This window comes from Thunnus thynnus, chromosome 8, assembly GCF_963924715.1.
Source record: "Thunnus thynnus chromosome 8, fThuThy2.1, whole genome shotgun sequence".
NCBI lineage: Eukaryota > Metazoa > Chordata > Actinopteri > Scombriformes > Scombridae > Thunnus > Thunnus thynnus.
The window spans coordinates 31,809,636-31,829,757 of record NC_089524.1 but is presented as its reverse complement, the minus strand read 5'-3'; the positions used below and the strand labels follow the sequence as shown (position 1 = coordinate 31,829,757).

Genomic DNA, 20,122 nt, shown 5'->3' with positions numbered 1-20,122 from the left:
CTGAATCACATTAAAAAACTGTTAAGTCTACAATTTTTTTTTTGTTAATTTCACATAACGGTGTTGTATATAAATAGACCATTTCCTGTATTTTTTACATGTAATAACTGCTAATTGTGCATCAATAAATGATAAAATTAACAGGGAAATATCAAACAAAAACTAATTTAAACCGGTAGAACAACAGTAAAACTCTGCATTTTAAATGGAATGGTTCTGTATATTATATATAAAATCTCTTCAAAATATGCTGTGTTTTTATGTTTTAATAATCAAGTTATAATGTAAAATTTACGTATAAACCTGCAAAAATACATCTTGAGAAAAGACGAGAGAAAAATATCACTTTTGGGAAATTTATTTAACAGCAATAATAGTTGTAAACAACTGGATGCATTTTTTTCAACAGATACAACATGCAAAGAAGCTACATATAATGGTTCTTGAACTATGACTGAATCCAAGTTGAGATACTCCAGAAGATTAGCCTCTTTAAATCTGGACATTTTTAACAAACTTTAACAAACAAAGTTTAAGTGTCAGGCACACAACAACAACCCAATTCAATCAAAATTTTGTTTACATTCTGAATGTTCCACAGTATGGCATAAAACTTATCTATCTCCATGGAGACAATCACGTGATGCCAACAGGCCAAGTTACAGGTCAGATCTGTGGAGAGGCGTACCCCCTCAAAATAAGAATGCACGTTTGTTAAGGTATTTTTGCAAAATAACAAAAATTACGTTGTGCCTTAATTACCATAATACACATTGTGGATTGAACAAAGCGAAAAGTAACAGTACCTCTTCTCAAACAAACAGTCAGAGTGCACAGAAGGAGTCCATATTTAGGCTTAACGCCACTCGTGATCGGAGAGGTCCTGGATCAGGGTGAGGACTCGAGGGTTCAGATTGAGACGACGCTTCGAGTTTTTATTCTCCACCTTAGTTCCTTTTTCTGGGTTTATCGAGAAAAAACACCTGTAGAATAAAAGCATATTAAGCATTTTAATTGATCAGTTAAAAAAAAAAACTTCATGTGTTCTTAACTTATTTACTTCGTGGATGTTTTTAAAGCCAAAACGTGGCTTGTTCCCATGAACTGCTATAAAAATAGTATATTTTGATATTTTTTTCTACTTTAAACATGTCACTCTTTTAGAGTCTGAAATATACATATCAAATATTAATTATATTTTTAGCTTTTTAACCCTTTCAATGCCAGTATGTTTACATAACTCTACATAATGCTGTTTTTATACAAAAAAAACTAAATAATTTCCATTAAATGCATTTAGTGAGTACACATACACAACATTATCCGACATCAATAGCACACACACTTTTCTTCCAGAAAACAATAAAAAGTGTGAAACTTTGCGGCATGCTTTGAATGGGTAAAAGTGGTGCCACCTGATGGACAAATATAAAAACTACAAATTGAAAGCCTGTGGTCCAAACCGAAATCTTAACATAAAGGAATGCATTAGTTTTTGTCAAGATAAACGTGGGATCAAAAATAGTGGTTTTAATGGGTTTCAATGGGGCAGTTTTTGGCCCTAGGAACTATTAAGGCAGTTTTTGTGTAGCTTAGCCATTTTAGGCTTAATTAAAGTACAGGTCTGAGAAATGCCATGCCATGTTTACTCACCTTTGAAGAAACTCCAGAGTTGAAGCCAGCTCAGATGGATAATGGATGTTGAAACAGAAGTAGCTCCCGAACATGAGGCACAATGCAGAAATGAAGGAGGAGATGTTTGTGTTGATGAGGTTCCGATCCAGACTCAGCATGTACCTTGTTGAGGAATAGCAGGACTGTCCTATGAACAAATTATTTAACAGGTTATATTAATAAGCGCTGCACTCACATGACAGATTCTATAAACAGTGCAATTAAAAAAAAGAGATATGAAACAGACTTACCACAGACAATAACAGCAGGTGTCAGAGGCACTTGCTCCAGTTGGACCTCTTCTGCCAGACAGGTATCTTCTACATGGAAGAACATGGACTCCTCCTTCTCATCAAAGTAGCTGAGCAGAAGCAGGACCATCTCTTTCACATCATCTGAGCAGCCACTCTGCTGTCCCCGCATCCTCTGAAGCCTTGCATAAGTCTGAAGGAACTTATTACTCTTGGTGACATAAACTGTGGTCATGTAGTTGAGAAGCCTTTTTCCCTTCAAATCCAAATTTCGCGTGAATGTCTCTTTGAGGTCAATCCCAGTGAGTTCCTTGAAGTGGACCGACATGCCAAGTTCGTCAAACCAAAATGGCCACTCCTCTCGAAGGCTTTTGATACTTTTTCCCTGGTTGACATGTTGACGCTGTGTGTAAAAAGTGGACTTCATTAGACATTTTACCTCCTCTGGATTGGCATCAGATTGTTGGAACATCTCCTTGAGTTTTTCCTTCTTTTGGTGCTGGCTCTCTTGAGTTTCTTCACGGGGCAGAAATTTCACATTCCATTTAATGCATCCGTAAGTGTCCTGCATTGCTGCTCTCTCTTCTAATGGGATCTCATCTGTGTGGTCTGAGTCATCAGCCTGATGTTTTCTTTTTCTTATTTTGGGTGTTGAAGTGCGCCTCACATTTTCGATTCTGTTTTGCAGCTGTTTTACAAGGGAATGGTAGCCTGTTCCAACAATATCGCCCTCTATTACATCTTGCAGAGAATTGGGATATTTTGCCACCATTTGCTTTGCAACATCAGTTGAATGCTTTTTACCTACATGGGGGCATTTTTCCATCATCTCAGTCACAACAATCCGGACCATTTGCCTCCTCAGTTTTGGGCCTGGCCTTTTTCCCCTCTCCAAAGAATCCATCACTTCCTCAGGAAATTTACTCCATGGAATTTCAAAGTTGTCTTCCCACTGTGTGTCAAGTCCTAGGCTGCTGGAGGAGGTTGACGATGAACTTTGGGGTGAAACAGAGAGCGATGACAGCAGTTGGGTAGGTGAGGCTTCCACAGATGATAGTGAGCTGTTCTCGGGAGTTTGGTCTTTAAATGACAAAAAAATAAGATTATGATTCACATTGTACAATATTACACAATGTCCATGTCTGCTTTTGCTGTTGAATAGCTGTGTGTTGTGGTGTTTTTACTTACATTTCTGTTTCCAAACAGAAAGAAGCTTTCTGGCTTGTACAGGTCTTAATACTGTCATCAAATCAGCCTCCGTTACGAAGCGTAGATCATCATACGTCTCGACTCCAATGGACTGCAAGTGCTCTTCCAGGATGTTTTTGTTTACTACTTGAAGTTCTGGTAGGGCTTCCATGATGGCGACATCTAGGAAGGTTCGCCCTGAGTCACTCATATTTACACTGAAGAAGAAATGCAGAACAGAAAAAATATACAGTACATACACTTAACAGAACAGGGACATGCATCAGGTAACACTTATATTAATGTCAAACTAACAGTCCAATTAACAGCTTTAATTGGACTTTATTTTGCCACAATACTGTGTTTTAGTGGAATGACTTGGAATCCATTAAGAATATATGATACCAAAGGATAGAAATCAGGCAGGTCATTAATGTTGATACATTGTAACCCAAGACTGTCCTTTGTCACAGAATACAGATGGTATTCTGAGAGGAAGATGCCTTTGTGGATATCCATCAAAACATACACAGATGTGTCATTTTGAATCAAGATGAGTAGAAGTTCACCAAACTCCATATACTCATCATTTCTGTACACAAGAAACTGTCCTTTTTTATATGCAGTGCCCTTGTACTGAATATCTGTGGCAACTGTGGTATTGCTTTCTGAAAAGGCTAACTCCCTGACTGCATGTTTAATAGCGTCACTGTAGAGGTTGGGATAAAACGCACAGCTGTCCTTCACTTGCAGTAGTTTACTGCATTCTTGCCCAGCTAAAAGATATGCCTGATACATCTGATGACGCTCTGACAATGTTTGACAAATATTTTTGAAGTTTTTCAAGTGTCTGGCACATCTTTTAAAATAACTGTGTTTACTTTCAAACCTAAGCGTCCATAATCTCCTCAATGGACCAAATTTCAACGACAGTGCTGAATAATGGCGCAAATAGTGGTGCTTGGGTTTGAGTTGAATTTCAGGAAACATCATCTTTCTCAACTCCAAATATTCTTGGATCAAAATGTCAAGATATGCTATCTGGGACAAGGAAATGTTCTGAGCACAAATAAGATCCACAATGTCTTTTAGCTGGAGAGCTAACTGCCATACTTCATCCTCATGATTTTGCACTTTGTCACCAATCAAAACTGGTAGCAATCTCAGAAGGTTCCAGTTTTGAATGGCTTGCCCTGATAACTTGGCTCCGTCAGGTTTGACAGCACATGGCTTTGTGAGTGCTTCAGATCCTTTGTACTTAAACTGTTTGATGCGCCTGTTTAAGAGTGAGTATGTGAACCATTTTTTCATTTTTATAATGTTCTTCAAGTACAGTGCTAGATCATATGACAAGACTCCTTCAAAGAGGTCATGACCTAAACAAGGCGGGAGACCAGGTTGGGATACGTGAAAAGACTCAAGGGTATTAAAGATAGAGTTTACCTTTATTCCTCTGACGTCTTGGATGTTTTCAGCCTGGAGATCAGCAACAGCTGTGTCATACGTCTCTGGGGTGCGTGGAGGACCACAGGCATTTGGATCAGCCTCAAACTCACTTCTCGTGATGTCACAGTACCTGCAAAAATATTGAGAGCGGCTGAAGTTCTCTGTAAACCCACCTATGCAATGAGAACCAAGGTTATCCCCAGCAATGCAGTAGAGACCCCCTTTTACTGTTTTTCCATCTACATTTATTCCATCTGTCTCCAAGGATTTCAGATCTGCCAACAACTCTGAGAAAACTTTGGCTATTCCAAAACGCTTTAAGTCATTCTCAACACACAACAAGACTAAAAACATATTATCAGTATTTGAACGCAAATGAATGGGTAAATTTGCTAATGAAAGATAAACTGCAAGAACTTTGTGTGTCTTTTTAGCAGAACCCAGGGGATTCACAATTTCAAATGAATCTTGATACAAAATCAGTTTGAGGCTTTCAGGGTTTTCATTAAAGAACTGGTGACATTTGAAAATTTTTCCATCATATAAATCCGTAAAAACCTCTACATCAGGATCTCCAAACTGTTGTGGCTGTGCATTCCTCCATAACTGGGAGTGCAAAAAGCTCTTCAGAGTTTCTGCCACTGGTATGTAGTACGCAAATTTTTGTGTCATGTTTTCATCCATTCCCAATAGCACTTTTTGGGGTTCCGTGTACTTAAACATTTTTGTGAATGTCTGATTTCTGGTGTATGTTGTTCTTAATTGTCCCTGATGACAGGCAGAGAACAAATCTGACTCTTTAATGCAGTCACATATTTTAGTGACTGCTTCATCTGATAGGCTCATATCATTTTTTAATAAAGAACTTACTTTAGTTATTGTGTAGGCTTGACCTAACTCGTGCACATTTTGCATCTCCTCAACAATAGTCTGTATAGTAGAGGCAGGAATAAGCAGCTGTCCTTGCAGTTTAAGGTAAAAGAGACACATGTTTCTGAGATAAGACTGACTATCATTCTCTGGCATATCACTGGCTGCACTAGCTGTTGGCATGGCTTCATGTGTGCTTTCTGAATCATCTGTACTGGCAATGACATTTGGGGGCTGAAGGCGAGTTTCCTTGTACATGTCATCAATACCATCAGGGGAGCATGCTTTATGCTTCCTACACATGTGAGAAGTAAATGATGACTTTTTTGTAAACACATGCTTACAACCACTTACTGGACATGACACAGACCTGCCCTCTCCAAAATGATCATTTAAGTGAGACACTAGCTCTTTCACCGTGTGTAAATTGCGGGCACATAATGAAACTGCGCATTTTAAATCCGCAACAACAGCTTTAGGAGCAGCTTGCGGTGCAGGTGCATTGTGCACACGATAAAAATGGCCCTTGAAAGCTGAGTAAGTGGTAAATGTTTGACTACAGTTGGCGCCAGCACATTTGAAAAGACAATGAGGCTCATTCCTATGTACTCTGCAATGCAGTACATAGCCTCTTAATGTAACAAATTTGCTTTTACAAAAGACGCAGGTGATCATTTTTAGGATTTCAAATGTTTGCCTGTGCTTTTCAGCTGAATTAAGTTATCACACATTGAGCTAACGTTACTGGTCTTAAATATGGACTGGTGCTAGCTAGCTAGCTTTCAGCACACATTTTCGTCTGGTCTCGAAAAAAGAGTAGCCTAAATATGAAGCTTACCTTCCAATTGAACAGCCACAGACCCTCCAAAAAACTTGTAGATTTGTCCTAAAATCTTTTAAAATGAAGTGGTCCGAAGATTTCTGCTCCGTTCTCTGCTCTGCAGACTGCACACTGGCTCCTTAGTGACGCTAACGGCTAATGGTTCGCGCTTCTCCCGCCCTCACGTCATTATCCAATCAGAGACGAACTTCAGCTGCGCACTTTTAAATTTCAAAATTAGGAGGACTCAGTGCACAATGAGAGAGTAAAAGTACAAGTGGTTAGAGGTGGCACTGTTAGGTTGTTTAGCCTGTGAAAATGATAATGATAAAGACTAAAAGAAACATAAAGCATACAAGGATTAGGACTGAACAGTGTTACTTTGCATATATCAATAATTTGAATGTCTTATACACACACTCTACAATATGCTACAAATAGCCTAAATTATAAATGCAATGTTATTAAAATTGTATATTTTTTATATTTAAATAGATAGGTAACCTCTCAGGTTCACAATAAAACTTTTTTGTGAAAACATTTTAAATAGGCCTACGTCAATTTGCATCATTTTATCAATCATGTTAAAATTACAGCATAAACTTGTAAAGTGACTTACATATATTTGTATTTTTTAAAACAACTGACTAAAACTATAGTTTTTACAATATTTGCATGTGAAATTAACTAAATTGTTTTGTTATGAGTATTACAGTATTTCTCTGTTTTTGTTACCAATATTTGTAGTTTTAACAAATAAATTTGATTGTAATCACATATTGTTGTTGTAAATATAACAAAAACATTCTGTTTAATAGTTTCCAAAAATTCACTGTACTTTAAACAAAAAATATATGTTTTTGAGTTTACAATACTTTTCTGTAGGGATTTTACATAGTTTTTATGTAAATTTCACAGTCATTTTTTACAGTGTATATTAATTGTTCCAGTAATTTTTCAAGCAAATATGCCAAACAATATATAGTTCCAGTTTCTCCTTTGCAAGAATTTGCTGCTTTTCTTTGTCTCATTTGAAATACTCTTTACAATCTTCCAGAATGTTGTTTGGACAAAACAAGCAATATGGACTTTAGAAAATTGTGATGGGCATTTTATGACACTTTATAGACCAAACAAATGTTTAGTATACAAAGTTTTTTATATATATATATATTTTAACTTTTTCTCATCCCTATCTGTGGTTTTTTTTTTTTGTTTTTTTGTTTTTTTACAAATTATAAACCCCTGTCATGCATATTTAGGGTTTTTCCCCAGAAAAACTATTATCTTCTTTATATTTTGAAAATAACTTCTCATTAATTTCTCTTCATATTTCATTTTGGAATGTTGTCAGATTGTCCTATGTATGTTTGTATAGCTCTTTTGTCTTTTCTTTTTTTTAAAAAAAGAAAAAAGAAAAAAGAACAACCGATCTTTTTTTCTGATAATTTTTAATTAAACTATGAGCAATATAATTTATCATGCATGGTCCGTCATTTCAGCCCTAAAAGCACGCATGGATTAAAAAATAACTCACATTCCCATGTATCTTTAAAAGCAGGCTGTGGTGGGGGCGGGATGGGATGGACTCATGTGGCTGTGGAGTTCCCTCCAAGGCCGCTAGGCGCGTCTCTGCTCCATGAAAGCTGCCGAGAGAGACTGAGGGCTGGAGGAGAGGAGGAGGAGGAGGAGGAGGGGGGAGAGGAGGAGAGAGCAGAGAGAGAGGACGGTGTTTTATCAGCAAGTGCAGCCTGAATCGTGAGGAGCGGACGATGGGGGGAAAAATCCCACTCTTGTTTCTTTTTCTCCAGCATCACCGTCATTAACATGTAGACCGGTGCGCCTCAGAAGACCCGGAGCGTAAGGGTCTTTTCTGTCTAGGAGAATATATAATTCTTATTATAGTTGTGAATAAAAAACATTTTGGATTAACAGCAGACTTGTTTTTGGACTAAAAGGGTTTCCTTAATTTGTTTTCCGCGCGTGTGTAAATGTTGGACCGCATTTATTCTGAGTTTCTACCCTCTGGAGTGAAAAGTGCGCCAGTCTTATTTCCCAGGCTCATTTCCAACGCTTGAGCGTCGGGTTTTTTGGGGGGCTATGTGGCTTTTACAAGGAATGCACCTTATCCTAACGGGACATAACGCACAGAGGAATATTGTCTGAGGTGGAAAAAAGCAGCGGATGGGATCCTTCCTTAACGGTAAATACACATTCAGACTATGTTTGCAAGCTCCATCAGACAGATAGAAATTCTGTTGTGTGGCTTTGACACTTTGCCGGTCAAATCAAGCGTCTGCGATGCAGTGGGCTGATTTTCTTAGTTCATGATTTACTCGGCAGAATTATGTAGAGATGGTGGTGGAGGACAAGTTCAAGTGGGTGTTGAGATAATGAATGCTGTTTTTTCTCTCCACATGACGTTATTTCTCGTTAATGGAAGGGGTGAGTGATGAGAGGAACTGTGCATTTGAGGGGCTGTTGGAAACGTCCCCGTGCACAGCATAAAGCAGCATTTCTTCTGCTTCTGTCTGCCACTTTGGGCTCTCTCACTCTGTTCCAAGCGCATGGACGCACGGAGCTGCGCACCCTCACCCAGCAAGCTGCGCAAAACAGCCGGGTTAGAAACGAACGCTCTGGTTCTGATGAGAGATTGGTGAATTTGTTCCCAGGCTAAGCCTGCTGTAGAAATTTATGAAACATCGTTTACCACTTGCAGACTGTCTGTTTGTGTGTGTGTGCGCGTATGTGCCTGTCTGTAATTCTTCTATCTTAAACTGTAACTGCTCAGCATGATCCCCTGTTAATGAGTTTCTTTATCCTTTATCACGTTAAGTGAGTCAGTAGTTATTAATACACTTGGATGTTGATGCTGGAATCTGGATTTTACAAATAATCATGCTGATTCCCTCTTGTTACTCAAATGAGCGCAAACCTCCTCTCAGGCTGATTGCTGAGGGTCAGGATGGAGGGGGATTGAGAAGAGCGGTGTGTGTGTGTGTGTGTGTGTGTGTGTGTGTGTGTGTGTGTGTGTGTGTGTGTGTATGGTGAATGGAGTCTCTCTATCCTCTCAACGATCCAGGAGGAGGAGGAAACTTGCGCCTGTCGGCCGCTGCGGGGGCACCATCACCATATAAAACTGGATGAATGCGGTATTTGTGTGTGTGTGCGCTCCAAGGACTTGTCACACCAAAAATGATGTAGAAAGAGTGTTCGGACGCTTCGTGGTAGATAAAGCCTTTAATGACATTAACCTATCAGTCCTCATACCTATAGGTTCAGCCAGGACCAGGCTTGGTTTGAGTGAGAAGAAGCTCAGATTTGCTTTGCTCTCTACAGAGATGTTAGTCATGACTGGAGCTATGTGGGCATAAAAAATGAAAAATAAAATTGCCTTGCAGATGATCCTAATCAAGCCTGAGTGATCATGCATATTTTTTGTTTTATTGAGGCTGCTGTCAGGCAGGACAGCAGCTCAGAATGTCAATGTGATCTTATATGTTCAGATTTCCCAAAATATAGTCAGGACTGATGCTAGGGATTCTGAGTCTCCTGGACTACATAGGACAACCCCTCCCCATCTCTCAGTGTGTGTGTAATGGTGGCATCTTATGGCCCCCTTGAATCACCTTGTTCTCTACAATTCAACTGTATAAAAGCAGACCTACCACAGACAAAAGGGCACTTTGACTCAGATGCATACATGGACTTCTTTATTTCATGAATCACCAGGAGTAAAACAGTTATTCAAATGCCAACTTCCACTGTGAGGCATGTGAAGTCATTTCCAATGACTGTGTTACATGTGACATCTGTGTAATATATGAAGCACAACTATAAGCTATACTAATGTCTCAAAATGTTAAATGCATCCAACAAACAGATCCCAATGAAGTGTGAAAGCCATGAGTTCATGTTGCAAGAACACAATTCACAATCTGCCTATGACCTTTTAATGAAGTTTCTTGATTTTTTTTTTTTTTTTCCTCCCCTCTGTTTCTCACTGCGATATTGTGTTCTCATCACATGGCGGTGGAGGCTGCCTCCATGCTGTTTACGGAGGGGGAGGTGGGGGGGGGGGGGGGGGGTGCAGGCTCCAGCAGTTCACACCACTCGGTCCCAGGGGCTCTGATCTACATAGCTCAGCCCTCAAGGAAAACATCTACTCACTGCTCACCGCTGTCTCAGTCTTTTCTCCCCTTACGTATTGTTCTGCTGGTTTACCTCCTCTCCTCTCCTCCCCTCTCCTCTCCTCTCCTCTCCTCAGCTATCCTCTCCTCCTCAGCTATCCTCTGCTCTCCTCTCCTCTCCTCTCTACTCCTCACTCATCTACCATTTCCGTACATAGGAGGGAGCTAGTTCGTAAATTATAGATTCCTTGTTGACTCATGCTGTGGTCCTGTTGTGTCTGTGGAAGTGGTTACTTCACTTACCTGTTTTGTTTTAGACGTATTGCACTTAAAACTGGCCGGTGAAATAGCAGTTAAGGCTTTGTAAGGTTACATGCAATGGTAGCTTACTATTACCTGTATTGTGTAAAGATCCCAACTTTTTATACAAATGACCGATTGGCTATACTCTATCACAGCTTGATACAATTGGTAATTCAACTTTCTCCCAGGTCATAAAAGCTTTTTACATGTTGTGTCCTTTGTACCATTCATGGCTGACAGCAGCTATTTGTTTACATTAAAGCTAAGCAATTTAACAAAATTTAACAAATCCCAGTCTGCAAGTCTGACAGCTTTACAGTATGCATGACAAGGTTGTCCCACTTGAGCGGCTGCCTTCTTCCAAGGACATGGCCTTCCGAGGTGTAGCCTTCAGAAGACTGAGGGACAGTGGGCTGAACTTGTGCCTCTCTAATGTCACGGCCGAGCCTTGAGACTAAGACTAACGGTGCATTCAGGTGGTCCTCGTCATTTTGTTAAGTAAGAAAATCCAGAGTTCTTACAGAGTTTACGATCAAGAAGTAGCCATTGAATAGCTGACAAAGTGGTAAAGTGGGTGTGTTACAGTGCATGGGGTCCTGAATGATTTGCTACTTTTACCCTCAGAATTTAAGTCTCCAGCTGCATTTGGTGGAGCCTTTGGAATGGGGCATTTACACTTTATGACATACTCGGTCTTGAAATTTGGACTTGGAAAGAGCAGCTACTGAAATGAGATACAGTCACTTTAAAACTGTAGTAGGTCACTTTTTGTAGATTTTTAGAAAGTGTTTAGACATAGTAGTTTAATTTCAAAATGAGCTTTGGGGAAACCTGTTTGACCAATGACAAATTTTAATTAAAAAGTGTGACCCCATTTGGTTAATCTCTACTAGCAAGTTACCTTAAGGACTAACAGCTATGGGGAGTAGGAGGTTTGAATATGTGGTGATTTTATCTCTTTCATTTTAAACCTATACACATTTTTAAGCAAGCATAGATGACTTGTACAATTTATATTTAAAGAGTACATTGTTGACATACCAGTACTGTGTTAGCCTATATGTTTATACAAGGTGACTAAAAAGTTCAACTATATCCTTGACATACACTTTGGCAACAGTTTCCTCAAAGACAAGATTGTTGTCACCAGGCATTTGTTTAAACATTTAGAACAACCTATGTTTACATCTTCGTGATATTTCAACCTGTTGCAGTTGTGTGAATGACTGTCTTCTCCGGATAATAGCAGCATCGGAGACTGTGGTTTGGGCATCATCTCAGTCAAACTTGGTTTATTTTAACCATGAAGATGATCTTTCCCTAACCTTAACCTACCTTAACAACTGAGCTGGCATACAGGAGTCAGGACTCATATGAGTCATTTTTGGCAATCATCATCAACAAATAATGTTTGTTTTTTTTTTCTTTTTTAGATATGAGGACTTGATGGAATGGACATAAATGTGTCAGTGTGAAGGTTTTAGATTGGATTGTTGCTTGTCTTTAGTTTAGTTGGTGACTAACTAATAAGCAGAAGGTTGCTAGTTTGATCCCTGGTCCTGAAAACATATTTTTAAGGGTTAAGTGGAGCTTGAGGAGTATTGAACCAATGGTGTAGAAACACTGATGAATGTACCATATTTTGTTAAGTTAGTTACACTGTAATCATGGCAATGAGGAAACAATTACAGTATTTAAATATGCATCTTTCTGTACTGAGACAGCAGAAAATAAATTAGGTATTGACATGGATACAGAGAGGGTACAAGCAGTTTCATCCATCTAATCTGTACTTTATTTGAGAAGAAAGTGGCTCAGTTTTCCACTTTGTTTCTGCTTCTTGCTTCTGTATTCACTGGATGGACTGTTGACTTGCGACTTGTTGACTTCTGTCAGAGTTGGAAATTGAAAACAGATCCAGTTCTGAATGGATTAAAAGAGAGAAATTATAATTGATAACCAATAGCATAAAATAGTTATGGTATTTGGCCAATAATTGTGTTTAATCTCTTCCACTCCCCTCCTCCTACCACAGAACCATTTTTGTCTTTTTTAGTGGGGGACAGGGGATCTTTAGGGGGAGATAGCAGGTCAACAGTATATACCACATAAAAGTGGTATACATCATCTGAAAGCTGAGAACCTGAAGATTAATTTGAGATGCAACTCACTGTGTGCTTTTCTAGTCATAAATCTGTAACAAATATTGTTTTGGTTAGGTGCCTATTCAAATTTTGTAAGTTTAAAGTGTCTAAGGGCTTAGAACATTATGATTGAGTATATGATGGTCATTGCCATGCTCAATTATCTCTTATACGTTGTTGCAGCAGTTTTTAGGTTGATACCATTTGTTATGCTTGTTGTTGACAGATTTTGTGCCAAATTTAACCATTTCTGACCACTCAAGAATTGATAAAAATGGTCAAAACCCCTTCTAAAATATCACATTTATACACCAAGATGTGGAGGAACACCATAGAAAAAATGCTGTGATTTGATATCAAAAACTTGGACATTTGGAATCAAGAATTGCATTTTTCGGCAATTGGATGGCAAGCACTTCTGTTCTGGAAATCACTCAGAAACCCCTTATTGTCAATATACCTAGGGAATCCATACATCATCTGAATGCCCGAGGTTTCTAGTTTGTGGTTGTAAAGTTTCATGAGGCTGTGATTATCTTAGAGGTCACAATAGGTCATTTTATACAGTGAGGTCATTTTTCTCACTACAATGAAATGGCTACTTTGGGGACTAACATCATCACACATGAATACAATTGGGCTCATTGAATTCACAAGAGTCTCAGCTTTCTAACCATACCAAATTTATGCAATTTCAAGACTGTTAGGGACCTCAGTATGCAGAAATCTTCAAATAGGTGAAAATAACACATTTATACTGCATGCAAAAAACTGCATGGTTTTTGTCCAAAACTGCAATGGATTAGCATAAAGTGGGCATGTCTGTAAAGGGGAGACTCGTTGGTACCCATAGAACCCATTTTCATTCAGATATCTTGAGGTGAGAGATCAAGGGACCCCTTTGAAAATGGCCATGCCAGTTTTTCGGAGTGCCATTTAGCCCACACTGTAACCCCAGTGGTGATAAAACAACATTAAATGGACCAGTGACAGGATTATATAATATTATGTAATGGATATGTATACTGTATGTCTGCCATCATACTGTGGTACTGGCCACTTCATTTCCTTTCAATCAGTGTTTCCAGCTGTTGGTATTTGTCAGGTGTTGTTGTTGTTGTTGTTGTTGTTGTTGTAGTTGTGGTAGTAGTAGTATTTTTTTGAGTGAAAAGGCACAGGCAGAAGCATAATGCTTATGCCTATCCTGCTTTCTTATCAATTTAAGCTACCCTCCAGAAATAAAAAAAACAAAATTAAATAAAAAATCATTCACACTTGTAACCCTCAAAAATGGCTATATAAAGCATTCTTTTTAAAACCAAAAGGCAGTTACACATTCCTTAATATACATTAGCATTGTTCCATAATTTAACCTCAACAATTTTAATCCCTTTTTTAGTTTTTTGTATGGTAAACTTACAAACATCTCTCAAATCATACTTGCTCTCCTGCATTGACTCTGTACAAAACCTTTGTACAGAGTCTGGGAGTGACTTTGTTTTAGCTCTGAACATTATTTGCATTATTTTATAATATACCAAATCATTAAATTTCATAGCATGGGATTTTATAAACAGTGGATTGGTGTGATCATAGTAAGCAGCCTTACTAATAATAATATGTATGGCTCATTCTGGTATTAAGACTGTTGCACTTATAGTTGTTTTAAAGGTTGATACCAACAGTTCCACACAGTAAGATATGCAAGGAAGTATAAGTAAGCATTAAATTATACACAAGACCTTATAATTTAATATATCCCTAGATTTATATAGGATTGCTGTTGACTTTGAAATATTTCCTTTTAATATAGTCAATATGTTGTTTCCATGTTAATTTATGATCATTTACAACCCCTAGGAATTTTGTTTCAAAAACTCTTTCAATTTCAACATCACAGATTTTTAATTCAATATCCCTGTCAATTTCTTTTTGACTTCCAAAAGCCATAAATTTAGTTTTCTTAATTTTGAGAGACAATTTATTAACATCAAACCAAGTTTTGAGGATTTCCAGCTCCCTTTCAATAGCATACAAAAGTTCCTTTAAAATTTTGCCAGAGCAAAACAGATTTGTGTCATCTGCAAAATTGACAAATTTTCACAATTCAGTAACATTGCAAATAACATTATTATAAAATTTTGGACCAATCACAGATCACTACTCAACAGGCGACCTTTCTAAATTCTTACAGTGACATTAATTTGCACATATTGCTGTCTATTTTCCAAGTAACTCTTCAGCCAATAGTAATCTATACTTATTATCCCATACTTCCATTTTTCTCAATGATTGGCTGTGATCTACAGCCTTCTCTAGGTCAATATAAATACCAATAGAACACACATCATTTTCAACTGCCTTCGTTATGTCTTCTGTCATCTCCATTACTGCATAGGTAGTAGTTCTATTTTCCCTAAATCCATACTGGTGTTCACTCAGTAATTCATATTTATAAATGAAGAGATCCATTGATAGGAAAGTTGTAGTTGATGAAGATTCTGATCTTCCACTTTGATTAATTTGAATCTCAGTTGAAGTGCATTATAGGTTTGGCATCTTTATTCATGAAGTAGGCAGATATGAAGGCATATTTCATGAATAACGGTCCACTATTCGATAAAATTCTCTTAAAGAATCCTAATTTGTCTTGGTTGTTGAAAGGTAGGTTGTTGAGTTGGCTTTTCAATGAGGAGATTTTCATTTTGGTGAGATTTATAGAAAATGTGTGGCAGCTAAGACAGATTACACTATATGCTTGATAATGGGACACTTGTCATGTATACTGAATCTTCTGCACGTTTTCTTGTTGAATGAGAGGAACTGTATATTATAGTTTGCTGAACTGTGTGATTTGCCATGCAATCATTTTGGTAGCTGTTGGTGTATGTTGCTGTCAGGTGCCATTTGGTGCAGGCCACTTAAATCAATCAATCATGATGCACATATCACAGATATTGCTGGCATTTCATAGCATTTGTGTTACAGGGTGCAAATCAGGAAAGATGCAAATTAATTTCACCATTAGTAGAAAATAGCTCCCCATGAAAACAGTCTTGTACATCAAAACCCAGCCTAAAACCCAAACCTTTGTGGGAAAATATGTAATTCTAATGACGTGACCCTTTTGAATAAGACAAGAGGTTTGCATCTGTGGAGTGGACCATATAGATACATACACACCAAGCCCATCCATTTATGCAAATCACACTTTATTTGGCCTCTCTGTTTATGACAGCTAGGAAACCCTCCTATTGGCATTTAGATGCTTTGTACTGTGAGGAGCCTGTGAACAATAGCAACAAAAGCAGAAACAATCCCTTAAGTAACAAACTAAAGCTATTCTCCTGCTTTGATAGTCATGCTAATATTGTGCTCCAACATTTTTGGCAGCGCCTGGGCTGTACTGCTCTGCTCATGCTGCTGCTTTTAATTATCAGAATGTTTAATTGCATTGAATTAGAATAAAACAAACAACTTGCATTCTTGTAATTAAATATCCTTTTTTTAAAAACACAAGTCATGTCAAAATGTTCGAAGAAAAGCAAGTCACTTGAAGTGGTGATGTACATAGATATCAGAGTTATGATGTAACAGGGCAATCACATTTCCGCCAAGAGGAACATCCAAATAAAGAATTGAGAGATGGAGGACAGGGAGGAAGCTGCTCCTGCTCAAATAAAGTAGACCACAGGGTGCACTGATACCTGCATGTTATCAGCGATGACAGGCAGAGGTGATAAGAAACACAGCAAGCAGCAGAAAAGATAGAATGCTATTTTGTACCACTTCAGTGTGGGAACCTTGTTTATGTCAGGTGGCTGCCACAAACAAGTCTTTGTTTCGAGAATCCAATTCAGCAGTGCAACACCTCAGAGCCCTAGACAGGGTTATTTTAAGGGTGGGAGGACTTTGCCTATTGCACAGAATAACATGGTATCTGGGGAGGACCCACACTTGTTGAGGCTTCTGGTGACTGCAGACTTGTCATCTGCTCTGTGTATGGCCACTTTTGTGCTGCGGATGTGTAATCATCGGTTAGTCTTATCTGCATGCTGTAATCCACAAGGACAGCAAAGGAAGAAATGAGGGGGAGGAGGTGGGGAGTTTAAGGAACAGAGTGTCCTGGAAGGTTTTTACCTTTTCTGCGATAATGATTAATTATTTCTGATAGCCGAATTTAATCTAAATGTCCCACAAAAGGTGCGTGATCCCTACACCACAAAAGAACTTGAGCATTTATTGAATTGTTGCAATACGCAGACAGAAATTATGTATGATGTTATACACTATGAAAAAAAAAAAGATACTGATACTGTGAAACACAGTGACCACACAGTAACTACCCCCCTGTAATATTACAAAGAAAGTAAAGTATTGCTTTTTTATAGGATTAAAACGGTCTCATTAGTATTCACAAACATGTCAAGTTACTTAACTCATAAAACACAATGCATAAATAAATGCAGAGTGATTTGTATCTGTTAATCTGTATCTGTGCCTCTAATTTACCACTGATATATCAAAATTTGTACGTCAACTTAGCATTTTTAAAAGGAAATATATTTGTGAATCTCCACGTAATTGTGTGGATCCGTTTGAGACTGCAGTTGAGTTGCAGTCTTGACCAGTAATTGTCAGAATTAGTTATTTCTTCATAAACTCCTCATGACACCAGAGAGTATAAATGATCACCAAAACTTCAGTGAAGTGCAACATGACGCTGGTGCTGTTAGTCACCTGATTTCCCCTTAAGATCCAAACTACAGGTGTAAATTTGACTTTAGTCTCTCAGTCTTGTTGTATTTAATGAGAATTGTCTTGATGTTGGTGTAAATGGAGAGTTTATGTATCCAGTAGCACTGCAATGATTAGTTGATTAATTGATTACTTGCTAACTATTAAATTGAAATTGCCAAAATTCTCTGGTTCCAGCTTCTCAAATGCAAATGTTTTCCGGTTTCTTTAGTCCTCTACGACAGTAAACTGAATATCTTTGAGTTCTGGACTGTTGGTCGGGACAAAACAAGACATTTAAGGGCGTCACCTTGGGCTTAGGGAAAAAAAATTTTGGACCAAATAACTAATTGATTAATTGATAATGAAAGTAATCGTTAGTTAGCAGCCCTAGTATCCAGTGAATTAACACCATGAACATGAAATGGATCATGGAAACATTTCATGTCATTACATCATATTCAGGTTAAATATCACACCATACCATAGTTTTCACTGTAAGTCATACAGCACTGAGTCATAGCAGGTAGCAGCACAACATTCACTTGACTGCTCTTCAAACCACTTGCTACAGTGTCTGCCTTGTAAATGGCTCCTGACAGAAAGGTCTATATAGAATAATGGGAATCTCTCTTTCTTGCTTAGTTTGCTAAGTGAACATAGCTGAATGAGCTGAGCAGGGCTCAGCATGGATTTGCGTACGTCATGCATGAAATAAAGTGTAATTTTACACAAAACTATCAGCCCATGCTTAACATTACAATTGGATGGAAAACAGTGTTACAGTCAGGAAACCATAATATAGGCCTAAAAAAAGAAAAAAAAAAAGCATAATGTGATATGTCATTTGATATGTATGTATGTATGTATGTATGCATGTATATATGTATGTATGTATGTACATATTGTTTCTAAACAAAGATGTGCTCATTTTAGCTGTGGAGTGGTTCTGAATGTGTCATTTTACAAACAAAGTGAAATTCAAATTTATAGTATTGTTCTATCATGACAACATGTGTTGTTGTGTATTTTCTTAGTATACAGAAATATATGAAGTACCACAAAGTTTATAATGTGATACAGGTTCAGATCAGTGCTGAATACTAGAAAGACTGAACACGAAAAACATTCACAGATCTAAAAGTGTAGGTTCACATCAGTAAGTATTAATGCATGTATCAAATACATGACTTACACACTCTGATCTATATGCACAACATACAAAATATAGTCTACAAAGCTGATCAGAGATGAAATTAGCGACCAAAGACACAGAGAGAGAGAAGCTGACTGTTGCTGTTATCTGACGTCTTCTTCTTTCTGTCATGAAGATGAAGTATCCATGTCATGACGTCCATTTGTGGCTGTTGGTTAACCAGTCTGATATCATTAGCAACAATGACAAACAAGCTAACTCTCCTGGTTGTTTCTTCGGTTGCTTCTCTCTCCATTCTCCTGTTAGCTTAACAACAGTCCTTACCAGTCCTTCTATGAATGTATTAAGAGTCCTTCAGGGCTGCTACAACAAGCTAACTGTTGTGTTGGCTAACGCAAGGAGTTATCTACTGCTGCTACTCTGCCTTACAGTGGGAGAGAATTGAAGATGAAATCTAAAAACTGTCATTGGACCAATGCAATGTCAATATTGCATTCTGGTTGTTGATTGGTTAGGGAGGACACCCTCCCTTGGAGCGTCATTTTACATGTCTTGGCTAATCACAGATTAGCATGAAAACAATGAAGTACATTAAATTAATTACATTAATTTCTGTGAATAGAGGAATTGTACAGCATAGCTCTACCTTAGAATTACTTCATATTACATGATTTGCCAAAACATGTCTTAGGTGCATTTACAGCCACCTGTTTAAAAAAAAAAACAAGTTTTTACAATCGGCTGGGGTGGAAGCGTTGATGTATCAATAAAGCAAAATGTGATGAAGTGCAGTGTATGAAATGAAGCATGTGACTTAAATGCCACTCAGGCTTCAACTGAAGAGACAAAATCAGATCTGCATGGAGCAATGAGGAGACTGTTACGTTCCTCAAATGAATCTATAAAACAAATTGAAATGTCATATTTCCATCACATTTCTGTATTTATTTTCACCATTTGAGGTGTTACTGGTGCTATTTTAATGATGACGTCTTGTGTCCTCTTCTTCTGCAATTGTTTAATTAGCGTCACCAACTGTTTATCTTGATGAACCAATTCCTAATATTCTCATAATGGTAGTGGATGGAAATGCACATTAATTCATATTTTTGCCAAAGTGTGTCAGGAGGTCACAGGTGTCAGAGGTTGAGGAGGTGGATGAGTTATTAAGTACATCAAGAAAACTGACATCATTAATTACTTCTTCAAACACTTTAAACAACCTATGTTTTTGTTTTCATGAAAAGCGACCTCTTGAGAGTAGTTCCTGTCTCAGATGAAGATGTGTGATGTCAGTTGTGTTGGCTCAATGAAGCAATGACATCAGTTAGCACATATAGAAGAAATCACAAAAAAGTGTGTGTGATGTCAACTCAACTTCCAACTTGTCTGGCTTAGTAGAT

The 20,122-nt window shown here is 37.9% G+C and overlaps 2 protein-coding genes across 3 annotated transcripts in view; one reads left to right on the top strand and one right to left on the bottom strand.

Moving 5' to 3' along the window:
• Positions 1 to 342: 342 nt before the first annotated feature.
• LOC137188326 (uncharacterized) lies at positions 343 to 6,971 on the bottom strand. Its single transcript, XM_067597946.1, has 6 exons — positions 6,268 to 6,971; positions 4,557 to 4,689; positions 3,114 to 3,331; positions 1,926 to 3,005; positions 1,654 to 1,822; positions 343 to 983 (listed from the first exon to the last, which is right to left on the bottom strand). Exons 3-6 carry the CDS (start codon positions 3,322 to 3,324, stop codon positions 857 to 859), a joined length of 1,587 nt encoding a protein of 528 aa, XP_067454047.1. The 5' UTR covers positions 3,325 to 3,331; positions 4,557 to 4,689; positions 6,268 to 6,971; the 3' UTR covers positions 343 to 856.
• Positions 6,972 to 7,443: 472 nt separating this feature from the next.
• Positions 7,444 to 20,122, top strand: part of nlgn1 (neuroligin 1) — a 355,494-nt gene continuing 342,815 nt past the window's right edge. For both annotated transcript variants that reach the window (XM_067597948.1, XM_067597947.1), the window contains exon 1: positions 7,444 to 8,452. The gene's annotated coding sequence lies outside the window, so the exon portion shown is untranslated. The remainder of the gene's footprint in view (positions 8,453 to 20,122) is intronic.